The 24,383-nt window shown below is 35.3% G+C and overlaps 1 protein-coding gene across 1 annotated transcript; it reads right to left on the reverse strand.

Moving 5' to 3' along the window:
• Window positions 1–885: 885 nt before the first annotated feature.
• Window positions 886–12,309, reverse strand: LOC102803464 (NXPE family member 3-like). Its single transcript, XM_085498964.1, has 6 exons — window positions 12,246–12,309; window positions 11,502–11,596; window positions 7,737–8,173; window positions 5,563–6,105; window positions 3,469–3,521; window positions 886–3,005 (listed from the first exon to the last, which is right to left on the reverse strand). The coding sequence occupies exons 2-6, from the start codon at window positions 11,592–11,594 to the stop codon at window positions 2,284–2,286; spliced, it is 1,848 nt and encodes a 615-aa protein (XP_085355090.1). The 5' UTR covers window positions 11,595–11,596; window positions 12,246–12,309; the 3' UTR covers window positions 886–2,283.
• Window positions 12,310–24,383: the final 12,074 nt, after the last annotated feature.

Raw genomic sequence — 24,383 nt, forward strand, 5'->3', positions numbered from 1 at the left:
TTGCACCATAAATGAGGACTTGTGAATAGATTTTCACACTTATCTCAACTCTAATGAACGTAAATCTAGATCGGGTAAGTCAAGCTACTTTCAATCAAAGCAACAGGAAACGATATCATATAACTCATCACTCGAAAAGGTTACGTATGCTTAGACAAGTATCCAGGCATTTTATAGCAGAATAGTAGGACCAGCCACCGTAACACATTTTAGCGGGCTTTGTGTTGATTGGTATACAGTGCTACGAGCTAGTATTGGTTAATAAAAAAATAGCCTTGAAATGGCGTCTGCTATCGTAAAAACAAATAATATAAGATATATAATATATGAAACGATATAAGAAATTCGAAAACGCACTGAATAACAACTGAATGAAATAGAATCAATAATTCAAAGTCAACGAATATCACAGTGATAATTAGGGAAATAATAAGGGGTTATTCTTCATTGACAAATGATGTCTAATTAAAATTATTTGTGTCTGTCACATAGGATGAAATCTAGTTCCTATGTGCTGAACATTGGCTTTGATTTAGATCATTTTTTTAGAATGCCACGCACCACTTTTCCACGTCGTTTAATAGTCATAGGACCATTATGCAAATGGTATGTCATAAGTAATATATAGTGAAAAAGGTAAATGTCAACTTCATACGTTACGATTCTCTTGAACATTGTGTCCTTTCCGAATTTACGAGATTAAAATGTACTTAGAAATTTCATTTTAAACGATGATTATTGATTAGAAGCTATAGTGTACTTTTTATTGATTTGACTATGTTGTGTACTTCACATTTGTTTTCTCGATTATTGTTGTCATTTGTGTTGTATAGTGTTGGGTAAAATATTAAAATATTACAGAATATACCCGTCTCTCAATCATAATCAATTTACGCAATGTTTTATATTTATTTGAGTAGTGAAACATGGTATTTGGAAAAATGTAATATGTTTGCTTTCTCTGCTCGAGGTTATTAGTTTTAATAAACTCGGCTTCCTTAACAGCAAATCGTAGAAACATAAATTTATTGTCACACGTTAGACATTATTAGACCTTGAAGCAGATTGTTTTCTTTTCAGATAGATTCAAAATGGACGACTGGTGGCAATTTTGTTTTTAATAATTTCTGACCTGCCATGACCGATGAAGTCACACAATCTGTCATACATAGGTACATAGATTTGCTTGATGATCAAATTCCGGATGGTAGTTTGATGGTCATTTCAATGTTAAAATTTATCAGAATCGAGCATTTTTGCTTTCTTGAATCAGATCTCGGCCATTTTGTGGACGGATTTCGTTCATACTTCCTTACATACATTAGAATATTGCAGCATGTCTGTCGTCATTTCGTTTTTCAGATCGAATGAAGAACTGGTGCTTATTTTGCTTTAATGATTAGATTCAATATGGCCGAATTGCAGTAATTTTAATGTTATAAAGTTATCAAAATCAAGCAAATCTGTCATTCCGGAACCGGATCATACATGTATAGCTATTGTTTGTACTTTGGTGCAAACATTGAACATTCACATCAAGTTCAAAATGTTCAAATGACATAAATGTTGTACCTAACGTGTCTTTACTGAGTGAATGCCATTAAACTATTCACCTATATTATACATTGGTAATGAAGACAAAAAATTACATTTCTACATGATAACAATGAATTGCTATTATTGCTATCATCTGATGCGACAATGTATATGTATTTCCGTCGAATATATATACACAATTTGGATGCAAATGTTTTGCCAAAACAGTCAAACGCGTTAATGATAAAATATGATGAAGAAACATATTTCCATGTGGTTGGAAATAAATTTACCACTTTTTACTTGATACTTTCAACATCCTTCAATAATTACCTTGAGCAGGGGCGAAACATTATGACATTAGACATTTTAAAAGTATTATGGCAATTAGCGTTTATGGTTGCTAGCTTTTAGTCGGGCTCGAACAATACTTACTATGAAAATCAGCCAAAGAAGAGCAGCTCAAGATTTATTAATGAACGAAACTCAAATCACCCGAGATTTGTATTGAAATTCCATCAACAATTTGTGTGGTATTACTGACATGCACATAGCTCCATTTGTGCTAACACTAAAGCGTTCAATTGGTAATTAAACAGCAAGTCAACAGAACAACAAACTGTCATATATAGCATAATCATTCATTCCAATAATCTTGTGATATGTCTTTACGTTGTGTTTGTAATATAAAATGTGTTATGCCAAAGAAATTAAGATATACGTTGTATTGGTGTCTCACTTTACTAACTAACTAACTAAGTGGGGACAAATATAGGAAAACATCAAATGTAATTCTTGGAATAATACTTGACTAGCCATATGAACTGTATTTGTGTAAGGGGCAGAAAGTGCCATATCCCATACATCAAGAAAGATCACACCACTTCCCCAGAATACACGACGAACCATTCTGTTCATGTTATAAAAAATCCAATTACTGCTATGGATAGATTGCTCCAAGTAAACGTTGTCCCGGGCATGTGCTAGTTTAATCACTACTTTGGATTTGGGACATCTTTCTATCAATCTATCAATTGCTAACTTGGCGCGGTAGATTCGTTGTAAATAAGACCGAGTAGACCACACTCCATAGTGAAAACTGAAATTGAGTACAACTACGGGAGTCTTAGCACGGCATTTTTCAATTGTGATAGTGTCCATCAAGTCACTTTCAAGTATCAAATCCCAGAAATAACTAGGAGGACCTCCAAAACGTGGCACAACCATAATATTAACAAACTTCTTATGAAAATGTCGGTTCATTATATTGCCAAATTGCCAAATTGTAGAATCTCCGCTCACTACAAACTCTGTATCCGACAAACATTTGTCAGCTTCTTCGACTGACCACTGCTTGCTACGACACACCAGAGGAACAAATGTATTGTTATCATCCCAGTAACCATCTGATAAAGGAACGGGTAGATCAGGACCACACAGAGGTATGTCTAATTCAGGTGATTTAGAATCTGAAAAATTAACGACAACATAACTATCAAATATGCAATTCAAATGGGGAATGTGTGTGATACATCATGGGATCAATGTGGGCATATCCTTACACAAATAGCAATAAAATTTGTATACTTTCACCAGGTGAATATAATAATCATTCATATACACTCGTCAATTCTTTCGACATATTGTGTTTGCGCAAACAATACGTATCAGTATTAAACCCACCTGCACAATACTATATTATTAAGCTTTGTTTACTCCAATATACTGATTTTGAATAGTGTCTCGTAATATCGACACAGTTTTTTTACTCTCATTCAATTGGATTTGACGATAATGTCACAGCAGATATACAGCATAAGGTGATTGAACATATACGCCGTTTGGCACGATTATTCCAAGTAAAAATTTAATCAAGAATACATGTTAATTAGGGCGCTTACATCTCCACACACATCTAAACCATGTACTAACCTAATATCTTTATTGATAATGGCATGCCGTGAATAATCCCGTTAGTATATCTCCTGCAAAACGCAAAATGTAATGTTAATTTATTATTACTGTGTTGCAGTATAGGTCTCCTGCTATAATTAAACACTTTATATATACATATATACACGACAATGGAAGATTTACCAAACCAAGTACTCACTCTAAATGTATCAAAACTAACATTCCACTCACAAAATTAAACGTGCTTATTCTGGTATCAGTTTGAAATACTAGCAAAACATTCCTTGCAAAAAGATGTATAGAAGGAAATACTTTTGTGGATGTCTATGTAACACTGTGATTTTGATTCAAATTCTAATTGAGGTGGAAAACACATACATGGCACGAAAAACATTAACAAGTTTTTTACAACTTTGTCATTTAACTGTTATGATAACTCACTCACAAATATCTCACAAACATTTCAATACAGACAAGTAATGCAATAATACAAATAACAACTAGAATTGCTGCTGACACGTTTTAGCAAATTTGTCTTTATGTAGTGAAAATGAAAAAGGTACAGTGAGCCCATGGTGAAGCTCCAAGTTATCGTGCGATTGTATAGACAAGGTAATTAATACATCGTCAAATGTTACGCACTGATCAATGTAGCAAATGTCACCACTCTACCAACTACCCGAGCACAAATGTGTTAGAAATATGTTTTGAATCCATTAATTTCACATCTTGATCATAATAGCTCTGTCAATGCCTCAAATTAGGTAGATTTAAAACGAATTTGTTATATTCGTTACTCTCAAATCTACGTATTACCAGCTAATTTTAAGCATATGTATCTGATTGTTCTAACGCCCTCTCTTTCAATTTATGGAGTTGCATAATTGGTGTTGTTTTGTAGGATATAATTGACTGCAACTGTTTATCGTCAAAAGTGTCTCTTTGGCAATGTGTTCATGTTAGTAGTGTAGTTCAATGAGAAAACAGACTGAATAGACACAATTATGCATTTATAAGTAGTACCCTGAAATAAAGACAATAAGCTATTTCAAATTTCCTTATTGTCTAATTTTTGACATTAAGACGGTGTTCAAATTGTATTTTTGTCTTCAAAGTGTATTTTAAATATATTTTAATTTGGTAACAGTTTGCTTCCGGGCATGATTAAATTCTGCAACTTTCAGTAATAAAAAGGTGATAGCTCAAGCCGCCTGTATCGAATTGCTAATTAACCGTGGTCCAATATCATACAAATGGAACGAGTCAATATATAATTGCACAGTATGATTGCACATTCTTCATTGCAACATGTATATTATGCTGTAATTTCCAATAAGTGGACTTGCATACAGTGTAATGTTTAATTGTTGGTGTTTTTTTCAATAAAATAGTAGGTCATGAGAGTGTACTGTGTTTATGGCGAAATAATTGAGGGACGTATTACTCTGGTAGACGACCTGTTGCGGCATTGGTAATGGGCGTGATGCAATGATTGACATGGCCATTTAATAAAACACCAATCAGTGATAAGATCAAAAATGGAGTTAGGTTCGTCTCGATAATTTATTAGAAACCGCGTGGAAACTGAAATTTCGCACGCTTGCATTTCACATTATTCTTTGATATTTTTTATGGGGACATTGCAAGACTAGTAGAATACTGGGCTAACTAGAGAAAGTCGATGCGTACACTTCTGGTCGAGACGTTTGTGTAAGTGTTTTGTAAATGTTGGTCTATCAAATCATCGACTGCCAACCCATTCTGTTGACTGTCAAGCGTCTTTCGGCCACCTTTGAACAGTCTTCTAGCGTTATCAGAGCATTGGCCCAACATACTATACATTCCCGAGTTATCGGTTATAAGACAGTTGTGAATCTTGTTTTTTTTTTCAACTTTAATATAATTTGTTCAGTTTACAGTTTTCCCTCTTTATAAGCCATGATACATTTGTTTTCTTAATTTGAACTGCACTATAAATTTATAATGTTATTACGAATGGAATGAACGTACAAACGAAATCCACGCCATGCTGTATAAACAGAACCACATATCATATTATAAAGTACCGTACCGTAATCATACCATGCCATACCATGCCATGCCGTTTCTTACCTGCTAAATAGGTATTGATAACCTTCAGATTGTTTTTTTATAATGTCATCCAGCATTTTACCTGAACCATGCATATGGTGTACTTGATCGCATTGTAGACCTTTTGGTTTATCGCAGATGATTTTTGTGTCTCCCATAGCGTTGGGATTGCTGTATTCACATTTGTTTGTCCACACTCCTTCAGTGATAAGACCACACTCGATCGTTTCACTTTTAGTACTATCATTGTAAGTCATGTGTGTACGTAAGAGATCATGGACCAGTTGAACATCTTTTAGATAATTGATAGCTTCTCTGGTATGAGTTAGTGCAATAGTGATATCAGCCTTTCCGGTCCATGCTGCATATAAATATACAGAGTATGTCCCATTTCCATAGTCGACTGTACGACCCGCTGTGCTTTTCTGCATATTAATATTTGACATAACGGATGAAAAATAATCACCACCTTTGTCTCTCTTACGGCCATTTTCGTCAAATGTCTCAACAACTAGATGGATGAAGCTCCCTTTCTGGATTGCTTTCTTGTCATAGAACTTCACTCTGTAAACATAAACAAAAAATAGATTAGAACAGTAGCCACATTTTGAACTTGATATCCAAAGTCATCAGTTCTAAGGTGACACAAGATTACGTGCAACATGGGATTCGAACCATGGTTGGCCGTTAACACACAATGCTCTCACAACATTGCATAACTACTCTCCCTAAGTCTGTTTGAATAGACCACCTTAGAGTTTCGTTGAAAATATGAAAATAGAAGTGATGTGAACAATAATGGTGCACACACTGGTGACAAGTTGTTCAATAGGATATTAATTGGAACATACAATTAAATAATCAATCAATTGCAACATAGTTTGTATGTGAATCATTAAAACCCAGAGCTATATTAAATCCCACACCGCGACGTAAAACATGATAAGACTATGCTGAGGATGAACTTAAGGCAAAGCAGTGTTTTAGGTTGATATAATGCGTTCACGCTCAAATATGATATGGTGGTGATCTCAAATAGCATTAATATCACCGGATGTCAGATGTTGTATGAGTGTAGTCTTTGCCTACCGCTAACACTTCATGTATATCCATATATCTTTCTTTTAATGATTCGACTATGTGCTGCAAGGTGCTTGTCGGTTGCTCGTTTTGTTGTTGTGGATTTATTGTCGGTCGTTTGTTTTGTAGGACTGTGATGTTTTTGTCTATTGTTTCTTATTTTTTGAGTGTTTTCTGTGGTGTACTTGTCAGTTTGAATACACGTTATATTACGCACTTCATGTAATTTATTAAATTATATATTGTGCTATTTACTATACAGTGTCAATGAGAAAAATATTACAATAATCAAATCTTGAGGGAGTGTACTAATTCTCTGGTTGATTCTGTGGAACACCGACTCTAATTTTGGAAAATAGATGTAGATGATAAAAACAAGATTAACTATTTAGATCTTCATGATTATATTGATTATCAAAATGACATCAAGATATGCTGCAATTAGTAATTAGTTATTTTGCCAATGTAAGTTAGAGGCACACTCCCATTTATTGAAACAAGTGTTATTAAGACATCTTGCCACACCATGTGACAAGTGTTTAGAGCTGACATACTGTGTTGGCACATATACTATCAACATTCAACGCCTGTTAGTTTATCAGAATCATTTGAATGTGTGATTTGCCTTGTCTAAACAGAAGTTCACAACATTAACAAGTCACAAGAATAATTTCCCCATTTGAGATTGTGTTGATGCCGTTTTGAATAGTCAGATATTGTCTGCATAATTTGGAATATGAATACCTAAGTTATAAGCCTCTTTGTGCTGATATATAAATATGATAAATTTCGCAGACCTAATGGAAAATATTTGTCCTTTCTGCTATTCATAACAATTCAATATATGTTTTGATATGTTTATAAAATGTATTCTAAATATTCCAGAGACAGCAGAGGACAGAATGTAGTTCTATATTGAATAATAACTGTTTTGTCACATATTCAGACGAGTCACAAGCATGTACTCTGAGATATCTGATATATATTGTGTGTATCCGCGTTGTGATTGTTAAAGCTGTGTCCTTTTTGTCAACAATATAAATCCATTTGCTCTATTCGGGAGTGTTTGCGTCATATTACAATTCCCTGTTTACACACAATTTTATGACACATACCTTGTCTTTTCTGGTGATGTCATTCCAAGGGAGCCTTCATCGGCATCGAAAGGTGTTCTTTGTTTTGTCGTTTTTCCAGTTCGATGGGAGTTAGACCATTCTAATTCGTCAACAATTGCTGCCCATTCCATTCCATAACTGTTATATTTGTTGTATGGATACATGTCACTGTTCGTATGTTTATTACTTTCTGTTTTTGTCACGGAAGGTGGTATCACTTTTTGTGGGCATATTTCACTGCAGACGACTTTTGTGTTCACTGGCTTTATTTGGTCGTGGCTTTTCTTTGGTTTGGCAATCACGGGTTTCGGTTTTTCGCTCTTCACCTCTTGTGGACATACTTCGCTGCAATTAATCTGTGCAACCGCCGTTTTCCTTGTCGGTGTAAGACGCACATACTGATCTATTGGACTATGTTTTTCACGTATCAAAGGATTCTAATAACGTGATAGAAATACATGTGTTATATTTCTGTGCATGAACACACGCAAACAGTCGTCTGTCAAAGTATTTCCAATCTTTAACACAAACACAAATTCAACAATTACATATCCATCACTCTTTTCAACTGCTTTTCCCATTCTAGCAACTGTTCTAGTAGCCATCGTGCATACCAATATGACCGCAACAGCGGAACACATGACCAAAGTGAGCCGATCATACAGAGCAAAAAAGACATTGTTAAACTCTTTCATTTTGGGGAGCACCTTGAAAACACCTCGCAGGAAAATTCAGAAATATATTAATAATAATTCTTAAATTATGACTGAAAGAAGCTGAATGAAATTACAAACTATGTTATGTGTTTAACAAGACATGTATTAACAATAAATTTAATAAAATGTGTCGAAAACGAAATGTCTTTACATAGTGTTTAATACAATTCAGAAACTTTTAGCCTTCGAAAATGAAAACAATTAGCAGTGTGTAAGGGCTGTGTAATTTCCTGTTTGTCCAAAGCTTCATTTTCGTGTCACTGTCAAAATTATTGCTAGCTTTTACTTAACAGGGACTAAATGGTTTAAGGGACGATCAGGATCGAAAAAAAGTCAACTCATTTGAAACACTTGCCGGACGTCTCTCTCCTTCTTCTGAAATCCGCCTCGGTGATCATGGGCTAGTCTTACTTACTTACACTATGACTATACGTTTCACTGCAACTGCCCACAACACAACATCTTAAAACTCTCTCTCTCAAATAAAAAAAAAAATAGACAAAAAAAAAGAAAACAAATGTATATCGTTTAAAAGTATACTGAATGATTACCAGTACCATTACGGCTCAGGGGTATGACTTCCTCTCACATTTTGCGTCGGAAATCCGGAAACAGTCGACCATTTCAGGATAAGTGGGCGTGGTTACAACACGAGAAATATCCAAAATTTACTTGGATACGAGTAATCATTTTCAGAAAAAAACACAATAACTGCCCATTTCAGTGGGACACAGATCTAAAATGGGAAACGTGAGGGTAGGCATTGCGATATAACATTAATATCTCAAATTAATTTTCTGTGCATAAAAAATAAACGGACCACAAAATGATTAGTTATTGTGTCGTATTGACGAAATGACGCATTTATAAATATATCGATTTTCAGTAGGTGATATAACGTGTTTATCTGTGATCTTTTCTGAGTTTATAATATATATATATACATATATATATATATATATCTTGTGAGAGTGTGCCTTAATCAGTTGGAAAATGGCGCTAATACTATTATAAGCAGATAAACTGTGTTCTCCTGCTGAACGGAATGGGGAATCCAGAACTAGTTGCTAAGTTACGAGCTCGAGCAGATAGAGTGAACCCGATCCAGTAAGTTGCGCGCACCATAATATTTAAATAGTTGCTTTCATTCTTGTTGCTAAATATTTTCTAGATGTCGTAGTAATGAAGTTGGACAAATTTGCCTCTGCGAGCTCGCCAGCCAACACGATGTATTCAAATTTGCGTGCCTCGTATTGCTGACGTAATTTGAGGAGTGTATTTTCGCAAGTTTGTCTGCCACAGTCAACCTTCAATTTTGAAATTTGGTCCTCTTAGTTGTATATGTAATATCAAGGCTAACGGTAAATCAAGATTTTGGTCTCCACTTAAAAATTCTGTATGAAATTACTATGTTATTATTGTTTCACACTTAATATAACCATCATTGTTGACTACGGTGAGTGGACGCTCCGCTCAGCTCAGGTGTTACGGTAGTAATTGGTGTCCGACAACATTACGTACTCTGAGAAAATATGTAAGCGTGTCCGTCTTAAAGACATTTTTGTAAGTACGAGTCGCTTATATATTCATATATATTGTGGGCGCCTTGTTTTTATCACAATGCGTAACGTCATTATTGCCTAGCCGCCAAGACACATTATGGCAAACGTTGTACGATAACTAAATTATTTAAGTCATTCAAATAAACCACAATTATTTATGACGATGCGTTGTTTTGTGCAAGCACTGAACTAAATAAAGAGCTCCATGATGCAAGACATAGACAATAATATAAGGTAGTTCGCTTTTTGATGGCCCTGAAAAAGGCAGTTTGGTTTGGTTGTATCAATGAATGACACATATTTGTCAGTACCAGAGCTGACCCCATATGAGGCACGGATAATAGCGTAATGCATAGTGGCATGATCCGGGTGAAATTATAACAGCTGTGAATCAAGTAAACGACTGGGCGAACCATTCACTTTACATTTCCCACGATGCACTGGTGTAATTCCCAGGATTTGGGGGCTGCGGTTGAAACATACTCCCAACAAAGTAATAAACATTTAAATTTTCACTAGAAAGCCAGAAATATTATTTATAATCAAATTTATAATCAAATCTCCCATTTTGCTGCCTTGCTAATGTGCCGCAGCAAGTATTTGAATTATTCCACAAATGTGTACCACATCCGGAAAAAAATGGTTTTCCGTAGTATGCTGAACGGTATAAAAGAAGTGTGGTTTGTATAAATATATGCTCACAGTGAGTGGTTAATTGCCGAATTGCAAATTTTCAATCAAACCTATGTTGTTGTTTTTTCGATATTGAGACAAATTAAAGAATTTAATAAAATTTACATTATGTGTGGAGTCGAATGTCATCTCCATTTTAAATGATAAATTTGAATATAAGTGACCACTACCTTTGTTCTCAGTAATTCTCAATATCAGTTAGTTAGCAAATAAATATGTTCATTATTAACACTATACATTCGCTTGAATTAAATTATATTACCCAAAATGTCTGTTAAAAGCATTTGTTGTTTAATATGGCATAAAATGTGTTTTCATATTATTAATATATATACTATGAGGTTATTACGAGGATACCAAGAAAAAATGCAATTCGTGAACAACAAATGTATGTGACACTATGTAATTTGGAGATATTGTTTTAAAAATAAGGATATATAATTTCATAACCTTACACTGATAGAGATATATTTGCAACTGAACAGATTTATATTTCATACAGAATGCTTCCGTTTGGTACTTCAGTTTCAAAATTAACTTTGTTTTGGCTTTGAAGTTAGGCAATTGTAAGAGGGACAAACTATTACTGCGAATATATCGTTTCATGGTGATGGGTAGAACGTTTGATGAACCCTTTATATGTGTTAATTTTGCTCGTCTTTTCTCAATCAAACTGTTAAACATGATGCTTTAAATCCCTAACCACATAGAACAAATCTCATTCCCCTGTCCGTGCAGTGTCACGCTCGACATTTCTAGTTTATATTGATCTACCGTTGCTTCAATATACTCACCAAGCTTCCTATTATAAAACCAATGGTAATACCAGCTATCAGCGAGGCTTGTAATCGCATGCTAGATGAAACGTACGTTTTCGGTAGGCCCATGACTATGTAAAAATAGGATAAACAATGCCACGTAATATTTTAGTGTTTTTATTCTCATATTGAATTTACTGGAGACATACATGGACCAACAGGGAGAAGAGGATTTCTGAGAGGATGTACAGCCCTTGCAAGAGACGCAATTTCTCCTATGGGAATTTCAAGGAGTATGACGACAAATGACTTTGTGATAGCTAAAATACAAGGTAAAGGGATGTTGGACACGGAAATCAACATCATAAACGGGGGAGGACGATGACTATAGATTTCAATACAAGTTGTAGCTGCATTATAAGGCAGCATTTGAATTACCTTGCCTATATCTTTCCCGGTGCTGCAACACCGCTACTACTAAGAAAATACTTTTCACAAAACCAACTGAGTCTACATCAATCGATCAAGCGAAGGCAGCCACACAATAACGTTGTTTTAACTGGTTACTTTATCGTATGTATGGGGAAAACTGGAATTCAAGCTGACAGCATCACATATGGATGAACACACGGCACAGTGCAGTCTAGTCCAGTCCCAAGCGATTACTAACTCTAAAAAACCCCAACTTACACCATGTGACACCCCGATCTGCGTTCTGTTCAAAACGTACATTATGATAATAATTTAAATAATAAAATAATAATTTTAAAATAAACTAACCAGTTTTCTCCAGTCTGTCTAAGAAATAGAAATTGTTATTTTGTCCCAGAATTGAAAAGGAAATGACGAATCAAACCCGACTAGTATCATATTTTTATATGTGTGTCATATGTTATTACATTTAAACCAACATGACACAATCGTACAGCTTAAAGCTTACTGAAATAAATGTGATTTATCTGCGCAAAAGAAAAAAACACGCATTGCGCTTACAGCACACCACACCACACATACAACCATTTCATTATTATAATTTGTACAGTCAACAATGTTGTTTATCAGACCTTCTGCAGTAGATATTTAATGTGACTGCGAGAGGACCACAAGATTTGTTTTGCCATCAAAAAGTATATCATTTCTTTCATCATTTATTGCACTGATTTACGTAACGTATGGTATTACGAACAGTTGATGCGAAGTGGGGACAGAATGGAACATTATTTGAGGAACGAAAAGCATGTTCAAAGTTATATATAGTTATATATATTGCCAGAAATATAATTGTATCTTTTTCTTTTTCAGATATTTTATTTATTAGATGTATGTTTCCTGGGATAGTATATTCTAGAAATTTATGCCATGTATTTTTAGCAGATTTGAGAATATACCAGAACATACTGGTCTTGAATGTAGTCACTCAGTTTACGTCCAACTAAAAATAATTAGATGCTGTAGTAGTTGTTTGCGTGTTCTTTAGTCTGGATCACCCGACAACAAAGATAAAAGTTTACCACGGAAGATAAATAGGAATCTCGACGAGTGTTATTTTTCTATACGACAGCTGAATGTAGCTAGCTATACATGTTTATTTCATCGAGAATAACCACGTGACATTCGTACGACAACGTGCAGTAAACACATAGTACAACGGAAAATTCTGAGTGACTAAGGCGAAACCTGGAATTGCAAGAACTAAGGTTTTTATTTCTTAATATGAAACGTTTTCTGCAATTTTAAATGATTATGGCTGCGTCGGTTTCTAATAAACGTAAATTGTTGTTTTTACAGTGATGAATATAATCCCTTTTCGAGGTCGTAATGTGACATATGTTTCAGTCGATGAACTGATTTGTAATTTGTTTCGTTCATCATATAATAGTGAAATTTGTTAGCATCCAAGGATCGCAAAATAGACCAATTAATGCTTTTGTAGTTTATGGGTATTGTAACTCTTTCAAGCTACACATTTCTGGACTACAATATATACTGCCCATGAATGATTAACGTGGCCACCGAACAAAGCAAATCGTTTGGAGAGGAATGTTATTTTGACCTCGTATCATGCAGAGGAACATATTACATATTTGAATAAAAAGGGCAATCCTAATTAGGGATTATCACGCTGTGTATTCCAATGTATTTCTATTTAGAAACGCTAATAGAAGTTGATACTGAATCCACAAGACAACCCAACCAATTCTTTTGTTCAGTGAGAATTACTGTATGACATTCATTTGAAATTGATTTAGCATTAAAAAAGACACATACGTCGGTGCGATATGTTCGAGGGTGAAGTGTTTGTTTTGGATTCATTTTCACTGGAAGGATATAACTATTATCATGCTGCTCCTAGTAGACATACCCACTATTGTCGATATTCAGGTTGGTTAAGTTTAACAGCAAGTAGTATAACACTATATACATATCAGTATATAAGGGATGTATTCAAGGTTCAAAATTATCGTACTAGAGGTAGGACTTTTCTTGAGGACAACATTGCCCAACAGAGACAAGCGCTGTGTAGAAATAACGTAAATACAGGCAAACACACACATAAATTGCACCGAGTGAAGGAAAATAAAATGGCGGATTTTTAGTAAAATAAAACACATGACGCAATACTGGTTGATCCCATTATATGTATATACATATACTGTGTATATAATTATAATATCCGTGGAATTGATCGTAATTCTACTCGACCCATAAGATAGATATGTCATGAATTTGTTTTCGCGTATCTGTTAACCGACTTAATTAGCTGATTATTAGCGAATTGCTGTGTTATGTCTGTCATCGTTTAGGTCTATTTGAAGTTTTGGACGGAACTTAGCTCAGTGATTCGGAACTAATTACCAGATAACCGCCGCTTTTTAGACTACTCATTCTGACAGTTGGTATCCATAGTTATTAATGTAGTGAACGATTAATCAAAAGATATGACGTATTCAGTACTTAGTGTGATTGGCTTTATGATTGAAGGTTACGCCTTAGAGTATTTTTACTGCTTTGTAATTGGTTAGAGTTTTGAAAATGAATAAAGAGAGTTTGAGTTGGTCTTGGCGAATACTCCACGACAGACGCAGTCCGAGAGAGTCCAGGGGCGAGCCTTGAGGCAGTCCAGTCTTGGGCGAGTCTTGGTTCAGCCTTATGAGAGTCTTGGGGACTTTTCCCCAGGGCGCTGTGTCTTATAGAGTGCTCCAAAAGATCGACTAAGACGAGAGTTGAAACGTATTTCGTTGTGTGTGCCTTATTTGACTGTAAAGTTAAAGTGACTTTCCCGATCCCGTACCTCAAGGGGACGCGATAGAGAGACGAGACGAGTTTCCCCCCTGACAGTGTGGAGAACCCCGAGAGAAGAAGTTTTTCCCCCTCACAGATACCATACGTATAACGTCAAATTGGCACAAAACTGTGTGTGTCCTGTAACCAAGAAATAGATCAAAATAAATTATTTTGATTTCCCCGTGGTATTCCGGCATAATAAATTTAAATGGATTATTGCAACTATTGCTTCACACTTCGATTTAGTTGGAAGTAATTCGTAATGTTTATTTGACTCGGTAACGTTTGTGTAAAGCATGGTCATTGAGAAATATGTTTTTTTTTTCAATATTGTGTTCACTCTCTCGAGACTGGGTAACCAGTGATAATATCTCTTGGTTCAAGAGTTTTGTATTCGAGATGTGACACGTGTATAACTTCCTGTGTAACAACAGAATTTGCACAAACACATAGAATTTACCTACGCAACTTGAACACATCGAATATATTAACAAATCGTATAATACATTCTTGAAGTGGACTGTTTAGTTTGTTCTCACTTAAACGTCTGAACTTAAGAATTGCTTTCGATGGAACATGATATACTAATACAGCCAAAGAAAAGTCACTTAAATCTATATATGAACCTTCTCGTAATGCAGTTTCAACAATTATTAGACTTACCCAAATACAACTTTGCTACATGCCATTGATCATCGCATACTATGCAATTGTAACACGGCTATCCCATCTCAGTATTCGTGTTGTTACAACTTCTCAACTGCCCTCCAAATTTGTTACAGCTCTTACACTGGAACATATCATATACTGTATAATAATCAATATATTCACATTTGTTATTGACTGCTACTACAGAATGACCAATGTCACACAAATATATTATGATAACATATTAAAATAACATTGTAATGTTATAATACTTGACATCAAATTATTATAAATGTAATAGTCACGTACATACACTGTTACTTACTTACTTATACTCGGATATGTTTTTAATACAAGTACGCTAAGGATGTTGCGAAGCACTTTGAAATATATTACAGCCAGCCCGTGTCTAACTTAAATAATAATACTAACCGACCTTTTCGGTGGCGTCTAGTTATTACTCATATTTAGTATTGTGTCATATTAAATTTTCTGACTAAAACAAGATTATTTGTAATGATCCAATTTCTAGTAATCTTGATTTCGACTGACGGAACAATAGACAATATGTCTATCTGTGGGAACATTTTGCTACACAAGAGTGTTTTACTTTCTTGTCTGAATCGTTCAGGAGAAACCTATATTTGAGGGAAATTAGGCGATTTCTGTCGTTTCTGGCACAATTTACCACAGGCGATTTTTTGGGTGATAGGTTTAACTCTAACTGCGATAAGACGCGCATGCTGACTGAATGCTTGTTACTTGAATGTCACTTTTACATGTTCGAATAATTTATTTCTTATAGGTACGCGTTCCTTCATTATTACTGATAATTGTTTTTTGCAGAATTGTACTCACCAAAACTTCTCTTTTAAATCCAATAGTGATTCCGGACATTACTGCAACCAGCAGTCGAATTATATTATATATACGTCAATATGCTGAGCCCTGGTTCATACTATGTAAATGAGAATGATGCATAAACAACATGGCGTTTATCAGGCACCTCACGTCATACTTGTCCGATGTATTAAAGTTGTGCATAGCAACTGTATAATTGTATAAATAAGGCAACAATCACGATTTCCTTCTATTACTTAGGTAAATCCGTTATATCAAATATGACTCACCAGGCCTGTAGTTGGTATAATTTGTATTGACTGGTAATATGTCACATGTTTCAGAAACAAATTGTGTACCACACTCTGCTATCAACGATTCCATGCTAATGCCGATGACCTGTGTGTATTGCATATACGGAATAATAATTACATTTATCCCTCTGACTACACGTTTTAGTTATTCACAGACGTATAATTATTATGTATTGAGTATGCGGCCACGAGTCTGGCAGTCATGTTTAAGAAAAATGTATTAATTATTGTTGCAGAATACCGTCATTTACTACACTTTCAATAAATATAAAAAATAAAAAGTTTAAATTCTAGATTATGAAATGTAAAAAGGTTGGAATAAATGATGCAAATATATATGAATGGTAATATCCAATGCCCCAATTCAAAGCTAGCCAAACAATCATATTATTTACCTCAATGTGTTTTTCACAATTATACTAGGTATTGCATTTTACATAATTAACACATTTAATTGATTTACCTGTGATTGATTATATTAAATTTAAATATCTTGTGACAGGTATATTAATATTTTATTTTACACCTTATCCACAATTTATTTATTATATACACAAACTATCACCTTAGTCAGTAAACATTCATCCTAATCGCCATTTTATATATGACACGTCTAGCGAGCATTATATACAATACTCTCCCAATAGCATGTACATAGTTACTTACATAAACGGGAAAGTGAGAACAAAAATATCAATATACATAGAACTAGAAAATGAATAGAATAGAATAGAATAGAATAGAATAGAATAGAATAGAATAGAATAGAATAGAACAGAATAGAATAGAATAGAATAGAATAGAATAGAATAGAATAGAATAGAATAGAATAGAATAGAATGAAATGTACGTTGTTGTGAATAGTGATACACAAAACAAATTATATTGTTAAGTTAAAAATACATAAATACATAATTAAGTAAATAAAGAGACTACAAACTCTCATTAATAATAATAATGAAAAAACAAAAATAGACAATAATAACAATATTGCATATATTGCAATAATGCAATGCAAGTATTTATACATTAGTTAAAAGATATATTTTTAATGCCGTTTCGAACGTGTTTCGTAAAGTTAATGTTTTTAACGAAGTTGGGAGCTCATTTCAATGTTTTACAAGAGTAAATGTCAGACTTTTCTTAGTTGAACTTAAATTGATTTGTGGTGTGACAAGTTTCTCAGAGGTTACTGATCGTGTATGGTATGGATGTGATATTGAAGAGGCATAATGATCCAGAGAGTGTGCATGGCGGCCATTTTTCAAATCGTATGCAAATAAACATGTATTGTACTTATATAATTTATACACATCAAGAATGCCAAGTTGCAGGGAAAGTGGTGTGGTACTTGCTCAGAAATGAGAGAAAAAAATTAATCTGACAAACTTTTTTTGTAATTTAAAAATTGGATCAATATATGTGCTGAAAGTGTGTCCCCATATTTCTATACAATAAGCAATGTGTGGGAGAATCAACAGCAAACAGCAAAAATTGGAAAATGATCACTAAGATCCGCCTCTAGGGTACCGGCTTCAATAAAATAATAAAAAAAAATTATAAGACAGTGATCTATATTTGTAGATGTTGTTTCGGTTACTCTAGTTGGAGAGTGTATAATTTGTTGAAAATTATTGGCATTAAGAACTGTGTCATAGGCAGCATGCGCATTATTGCTGCTAGCAACATTAATGTTGACATCGCCAAAAAAAATACATTTTTTATTGGCACAAAAAGTTTCAAGACGATGCTCAAAACTATCAAGGAAATCTTGCACAGAGATTATGGTAAATTAAACCTTATTAAAGGCAGAAAAGGAATTTACTGACAATGACTCAATGTTGTTAAATTGCTCGATTGAATAAGATTCACAGTTGTAATTACTGGATAGCAATGAGTCTGTTACGTCAATAATGCAACTTTTCACGCTGCAAGCAGTTCCATTAACATATTTTGCAAAGACTGTCTTCGTTTGGAATGTAGACAACTGGTGAATTCTCGTCTTTCTTTTTGCCATAATGTGTCCATAGAAATTTCTAGCCACACTGTTTCCTTTTTATGTTTACCTTAGTAAATATAGCTTTTCCAATAGGCGTTAAGTTCTCATTTTTATATATATATAATTTGTAACTACGTAACCGAGACTCAATGTTTTAACGGTTGACAGGTTTTGCGGGCCTTGTACACAGCATCGCGGGCTCTTCTACTTGTGAACCTGACAATAATTTGAGAGGGGGAATTGTGACTCTGACCAACCGACGGCTTTCGTTTTCCGATACGATGCGAGACATCTAGTCCGACATGGTGATGTTTTTGTCCGCGATCTGAGCGATTTTCAGAGCTATTGCATCTGTATTTTCACTTTCTGTTTGTGGCACACCACTAATGATAATGTTTTCTCTTCTTATATACTGGTCTAATTCGTTATGATTACATTCTAATTCCGAGACTCTGTATTTCAGGACTCTGTTCTCTTCCACAAGTAATTGGTTAGCAGTCTTTTTGTTTTCTTCAAACAAAGCGTTAATAAATTGCATAGATATTTCTACCTTTTTTCAAGTTTTACCTCCAAAGCATCCATTTTTTATTAATTCCACGTATTTCCTGTAGAATTGTTAGTATATTGGCTTCACTGCTGTTACCATCATCTGTTGCAGTGGTATTCACCACCGTGCTTGTCATTACCGAGTGACCATCATGCTGGAAACGTTCCTTTTTGCATTTTTCACACAATTGCAAAATTGGCACAAATGCACTCCCCATTTTATATTACAGTCGTCGCACTTCATTCTTTAGTGAATAATGATATAGTATAACGAATTTGAGGTAGTTTTCTTGTGAAAATCTCAGGAGCACGAAATTGGCTGTGTTCAATGTTCACACATGCGCAGATTAAAAGTTGACATCTACTATACACAGCAACACATTAACGATATAATAAATATTCTTTATTATACGGAAATGTGTTTTTGGCTAAAATAAAAGAAGTGTTTGGTATTTTAAAAACAGGTATCAATCGACCATTTGAGAGTTCCCTCTAAATTTCCATTCCGTCATGTGAGGGCGCTGCAAATACGTGATTCGAGCGATCCAACCTTTTCGGAGTTCGCGGTCAGTGGGGTCAAAATCAATATGGTGGCTTCATTGATGTATGCGAATAAACTGAATTAATCGCTTAAAAAACTTGTTCGTTTGACACATCTTGCACAATACTGCCTAAAATTAGTGTGCACATTGTCAGGACGTATTATCATATTTTGTGAAAATATTGCAAAATGGTGTAAATATAACATGACCCATCCACGGTAGCAGCATAGTGTTAAATGGCTTACATATTTCTGTGACGGCAAATTTTTGATTTTTTAATTTGTGGAAATAATATTCTCTGAGTACGTACAAGCAGTATAGTGCCCCATTGCGTGCGCCCGCTTACGGTGGAAATGGAATACACCTTTTCACAAATTATAAAGAACTAGGAAATTGTCCATTGTTATGCGAGTTACGTGATAATGTGTAGCATATATGTGCTGCTTACTTTACATGATCAGTTACTATCGGACAGTCAGTACGTGTCGTATTTTGGTTATTGCTTCTCTGGTAGGGAATATATTGGTTTCCAGCGTTCGTCTGTACACAAAATTTTCAGGAGCACTGTTGCAGATTCAAAAATTCACACAGTGTTATACTGAAGACTTTGCACACTCGATCTGATCACTAAATTTAATGACCATATAGAAATGCATATACCTGACGTAGAATTTACCACGTGCAATCTTGATCGATTTATTCTTGGATGGTGAGTAATTGTATTAATCAAAATTATAACTTGAAATTGAGAATCCTTAGATGAACAGAAGAAAAAAAACATATGTCACATTTATCGTTAAACATATTGTACCTATTTGATGCTAGAAGCACCCGAACATAGTAATAACACAGGGAATATATGGGAAGTGTAGGGGTGAACGCCCACCTGCATATTCTAGCTATAAATCTATCAACTTAATTAAGCGGACATGGATGTATCGATTGGTGGATGCCACTGTTTTAGATGGTGCATATGAGCATGTGACATGCAATCTGATTTTCAAAGTGAGTCATGATGTGTTCAACCATCCTCACTGGATGATTACGGTTCGGTTACTGTTTAATAACCTGGTATAATTTCATCTTCGGTGCGGTGGGGTTTTGTTTGACATGGGAACGTCTGTTCGGTAATAAGTACGATGTGTGTAACAAATATTGATCTACAAATACTCAAACTAAGATACTCTGGCCTGGTGTTGCAACTCGTGATATTCCAAGATATGAAAGTTAGGTTTATTTGTGCCCAACAAGCCTTAAAATGTGACTTTACTTCGTGTCGTTACGTGTTGATATGTAGGCCTCGTACTGTACAATGGTGTACTACTGAGTTATATCAGTTTAAAATGTTGGTCAAAACAAAATGAAACGAAATATGTTTTGCACGATTTCGAGTATAAGATCGCCTGTGCCAAGATATCGTTATAGAAACTGCCCTGGAGTATAATCGCCCGATTGGCCAATGTAGGACTGAGTCTGATCTGTCTACCATGACACTTTATATAGAGTTTATTATTCAGCTTTTTTTACGCCAGAAGTTACACACAGTTAATCGGCGTGTCTTTCCTGATCTTTTGTTGTGACCGCTTTCATCTTTCCATTCTTCCCTTCGATCATGATTGTCGCTGGGTACTGGTACCCTCCATGCGATATACGTCTTCTTTCTTGGGTTCTCCGGATTGTACTCCTTACGGAACTGCAGCAGTCTCTTCCTTTCTGTTATGACTCCTTGGCTCGCATCGTCCGTAATGATAATGTCATGGCTATGAAATGCGTTATGCTTGCATAGAGAATGGTATATGAAATACTTGCATCCACACATGCAACCTCAATAAGTCTTTGTTTACCGGAGCACATCAGCTGCGAAGGCACCCCGTGTGCTTTTTGGATAGCCACGTGTTCTCCTAATCTTTTTACGTCCATGATTTTTCCTTTTTCTTTACCCCTTTTTGAAAACTATGGAAGTTTAAATTAACTCGCTTAGTTCAGTTCTCCAAATTCTCGTTTTGATTTTCTGACAAACTGAGCCTGGGTTCTACTTCGTGGAGTTTCACTTTCAGGTCATCAACTAATTTACCACGTGCTTCCGTTTTCCGTTCGTACAGATGGTTCAACGAATCCCCATTCTCAGATACTTTCCGCCTAGTCTTTTCTACCTGTACCTGCATTGGTTCAATCTTAGCTATATCTGATTTGATCGTAAAAAGTAATCTCAGCGTCATTTCGGATCGGTCCTTGATGGATAACTCTCACGAGATCACCATCTTGGATAATCTGATCCTACAGGGCAGTCGTTGCATTGACCGTTTCATCCATTTTTCGTTCCTGTCCCCTCGGCTCCGTCCCCTTTCACGATCGTTTCGGTGGCTAGTTTATGTCCCGTTTCGTTATGCTGTGCCCTTTGTCTTTTTCTTCAGCTGGAGTATTTGTTGTCTTGTTTTGAAGCCCTTAATTGGCTATTACTATTTCACTCAACTCTTTGGGAATCTCATGCCGTTAGGCTTAACACAATGCGTGCTGGTAATCAAATAAACCGTGCCGGGTAGCTGGGTCGGGAGGTGCCCCTGAGTGCTCAAAAGTGTGGCCATTTTGTACCTGGATAGGGGCAAAATATATACCCATATTTATACCAAAGTACCATTTCTGTCATCACTGTTTATTATAACAGTTACAGTATTTGCTCTATTAGAAGAGCATCTCCAAAAGAAGCACATGTTCACACATTCACTGAGGAATGTGCGCCCCCTTCTATTCCGTGTTAAATCTACGTTTAAATGTTGATTGCCTTGTTTAATTTCCGGGTTGATGTATATATGGATCTGAGGCCGGGGTCTGAGGTGGAGATATTCGCTCATATACCAAATCGGAAAAATATTACCGATATTTATACCTATCTTGACCAGAAATAAGACCGATGGTTCGACTTCAGTACAGTGTTGTTGTGTCAGTGTCGAGTTAAGTTGTGTTTAGTAGTAATATTTATTTATTAAATTTATGTATTTATGTATAGTGCAAGAGGTAAGTATTATGGTTTATGGTATTTTTAGCATATTACATAATATGAGGTTATTACAAGGATACCTCAAAGTATGCACGAAGGCAGTACAGCGGGAGTATCGACCGACGCGCAGCGGAGGTCGATGCGACGGCGTACTGTCCGAGTGCATATATTGAGGTATCCCGAAATAACGTTATTATTATACATCTTTTCCTTCCAAGAATACATCATGGGAATGCCGGAATCCAAAAAGTTAAAAAAAGAATCAGCGAACTTCTTTGCGTGGATTCCGGTCAAACCCTGGGGCAGCCATGTTTGTTTTTATTATTAGAGGACGCTTACGCGTGTCATCATTCCATATTTAGAATTCGCATTTTCTAATATGGTAGGATGAAAATTCCCCGAAAAATATCGCAAAATTATGGCACGCTGTAACTTATGGCGTTACGGTGACCGATGTATAATGATGTTTGAGATTACATGATTATACTCGAGATGGGACTATTACGTAAGTACGCGTACGCGTTGATATGAAAATAGTAAATTGACATTTTATAACATTCCTATCATGTAAATGTGCGCTGGGTCACTCACATCCAGACTGAAAGCAGTCGGCGGAGAACCGTTAAACACTTGTCATAATTAGTTGATCGTGTGCTAGTCATTCTATTATCGTCCTTACGAAACCGCGCGTGGTCGTAATACGAATAGCTGTATTTGACCTCAGTTAAAATGAATGATTTGATTGGACACGCCAAGGGATTAGTGGACGGATTGACCAATCAGTGTTGATATAACATCTTAATATTTCACATTTGAACCAATATATTTTGCCGTCTTATATCACACCATAGCTTAACCGACAACAATATGCGACGTTTGCGTACGATTACTCAAAAGAATCCAAGTCATATCACGTGACTTCGTGTTTCATTTACCATGGAAACGCGCCAGAGCACCCATCGTTTTAGTAGGAGTTGTGTCAACTTAATGGTGAAGCGATTGCCGAAAAAAATTAACCTTGGCTGGCGAAAATGTTCCATGGATTACATGCAAGTATTTGGTACAGCCGTTAACTGATGAGTGACCAAGCAAAGCCAGAAATCTCCAAAGTTAATGGACTATTATACTCCTAAAACGTAATTGTAATTTCGGTAGGATCTTGCATCTTTATATATCTTTATATCGAATGTCATTGTGTTACGTTCACAATAAACGTGACTTCGTTATGCTGGTATTTACTGCTAATGGCATTCTTCTCTTATTTTTTGTTTTACTTGTAAATTAATTCTTTCAGTCCTACGATTTTAAGATACATTTGTCAGCTGAAAAACATGCAACATCGTTATTATTAATTAATTAATTAATTAAGAAGACGAAAATCTCTTGGGACAGTCGTTCTTGTGAAACATTGGACATACTTCTCCAGGAGAACCGCTGTTTTATCGAAGAGCTAAGAAGTTAAATATTATTGGCCAGAGTAATTACCCCGTACATTAATGATAAGTGTCCAACGGTGAAAATACGTCATTGAGCATAATCCGCTAAATAGAACGGACAGCATTTCCACACCTCATGTTGCAGACCATGTTAGGTTTAGTTTCCGAGTTCCATTATATATTGTTCAAATTTTCTAAATTTCCGTTTTTATTGTTCATAATTACTTACAGTAATAAAACATTTTTCCGTTCTGAAACCATTTCCAGTTATTATGATTGTGTAGATGACAGCGTTACCCCCCCCCCCCAC

Source organism: Saccoglossus kowalevskii, chromosome 1 (genome assembly GCF_978046115.1).
Source record: "Saccoglossus kowalevskii chromosome 1, keSacKowa6.1, whole genome shotgun sequence".
Lineage (NCBI taxonomy): Eukaryota > Metazoa > Hemichordata > Enteropneusta > Harrimaniidae > Saccoglossus > Saccoglossus kowalevskii.

Bases quoted from the DNA above. Each gene is read 5' to 3' on its own strand.
- LOC102803464 (XM_085498964.1), bottom strand. From the start codon at position 11,594: ATGGGCCTACCGAAAACGTACGTTTCATCTAGCATGCGATTACAAGCC. The intron at 8,174-11,501 runs GTGAGTATATTG...TCACGTTATTAG, and splicing joins GTTTTATAATAGGAAGCTTG to AATCCTTTGATACGTGAAAA. The intron at 6,106-7,736 runs GTATGTGTCATA...TTATGTTTACAG, and splicing joins ACATCACCAGAAAAGACAAG to AGTGAAGTTCTATGACAAGA.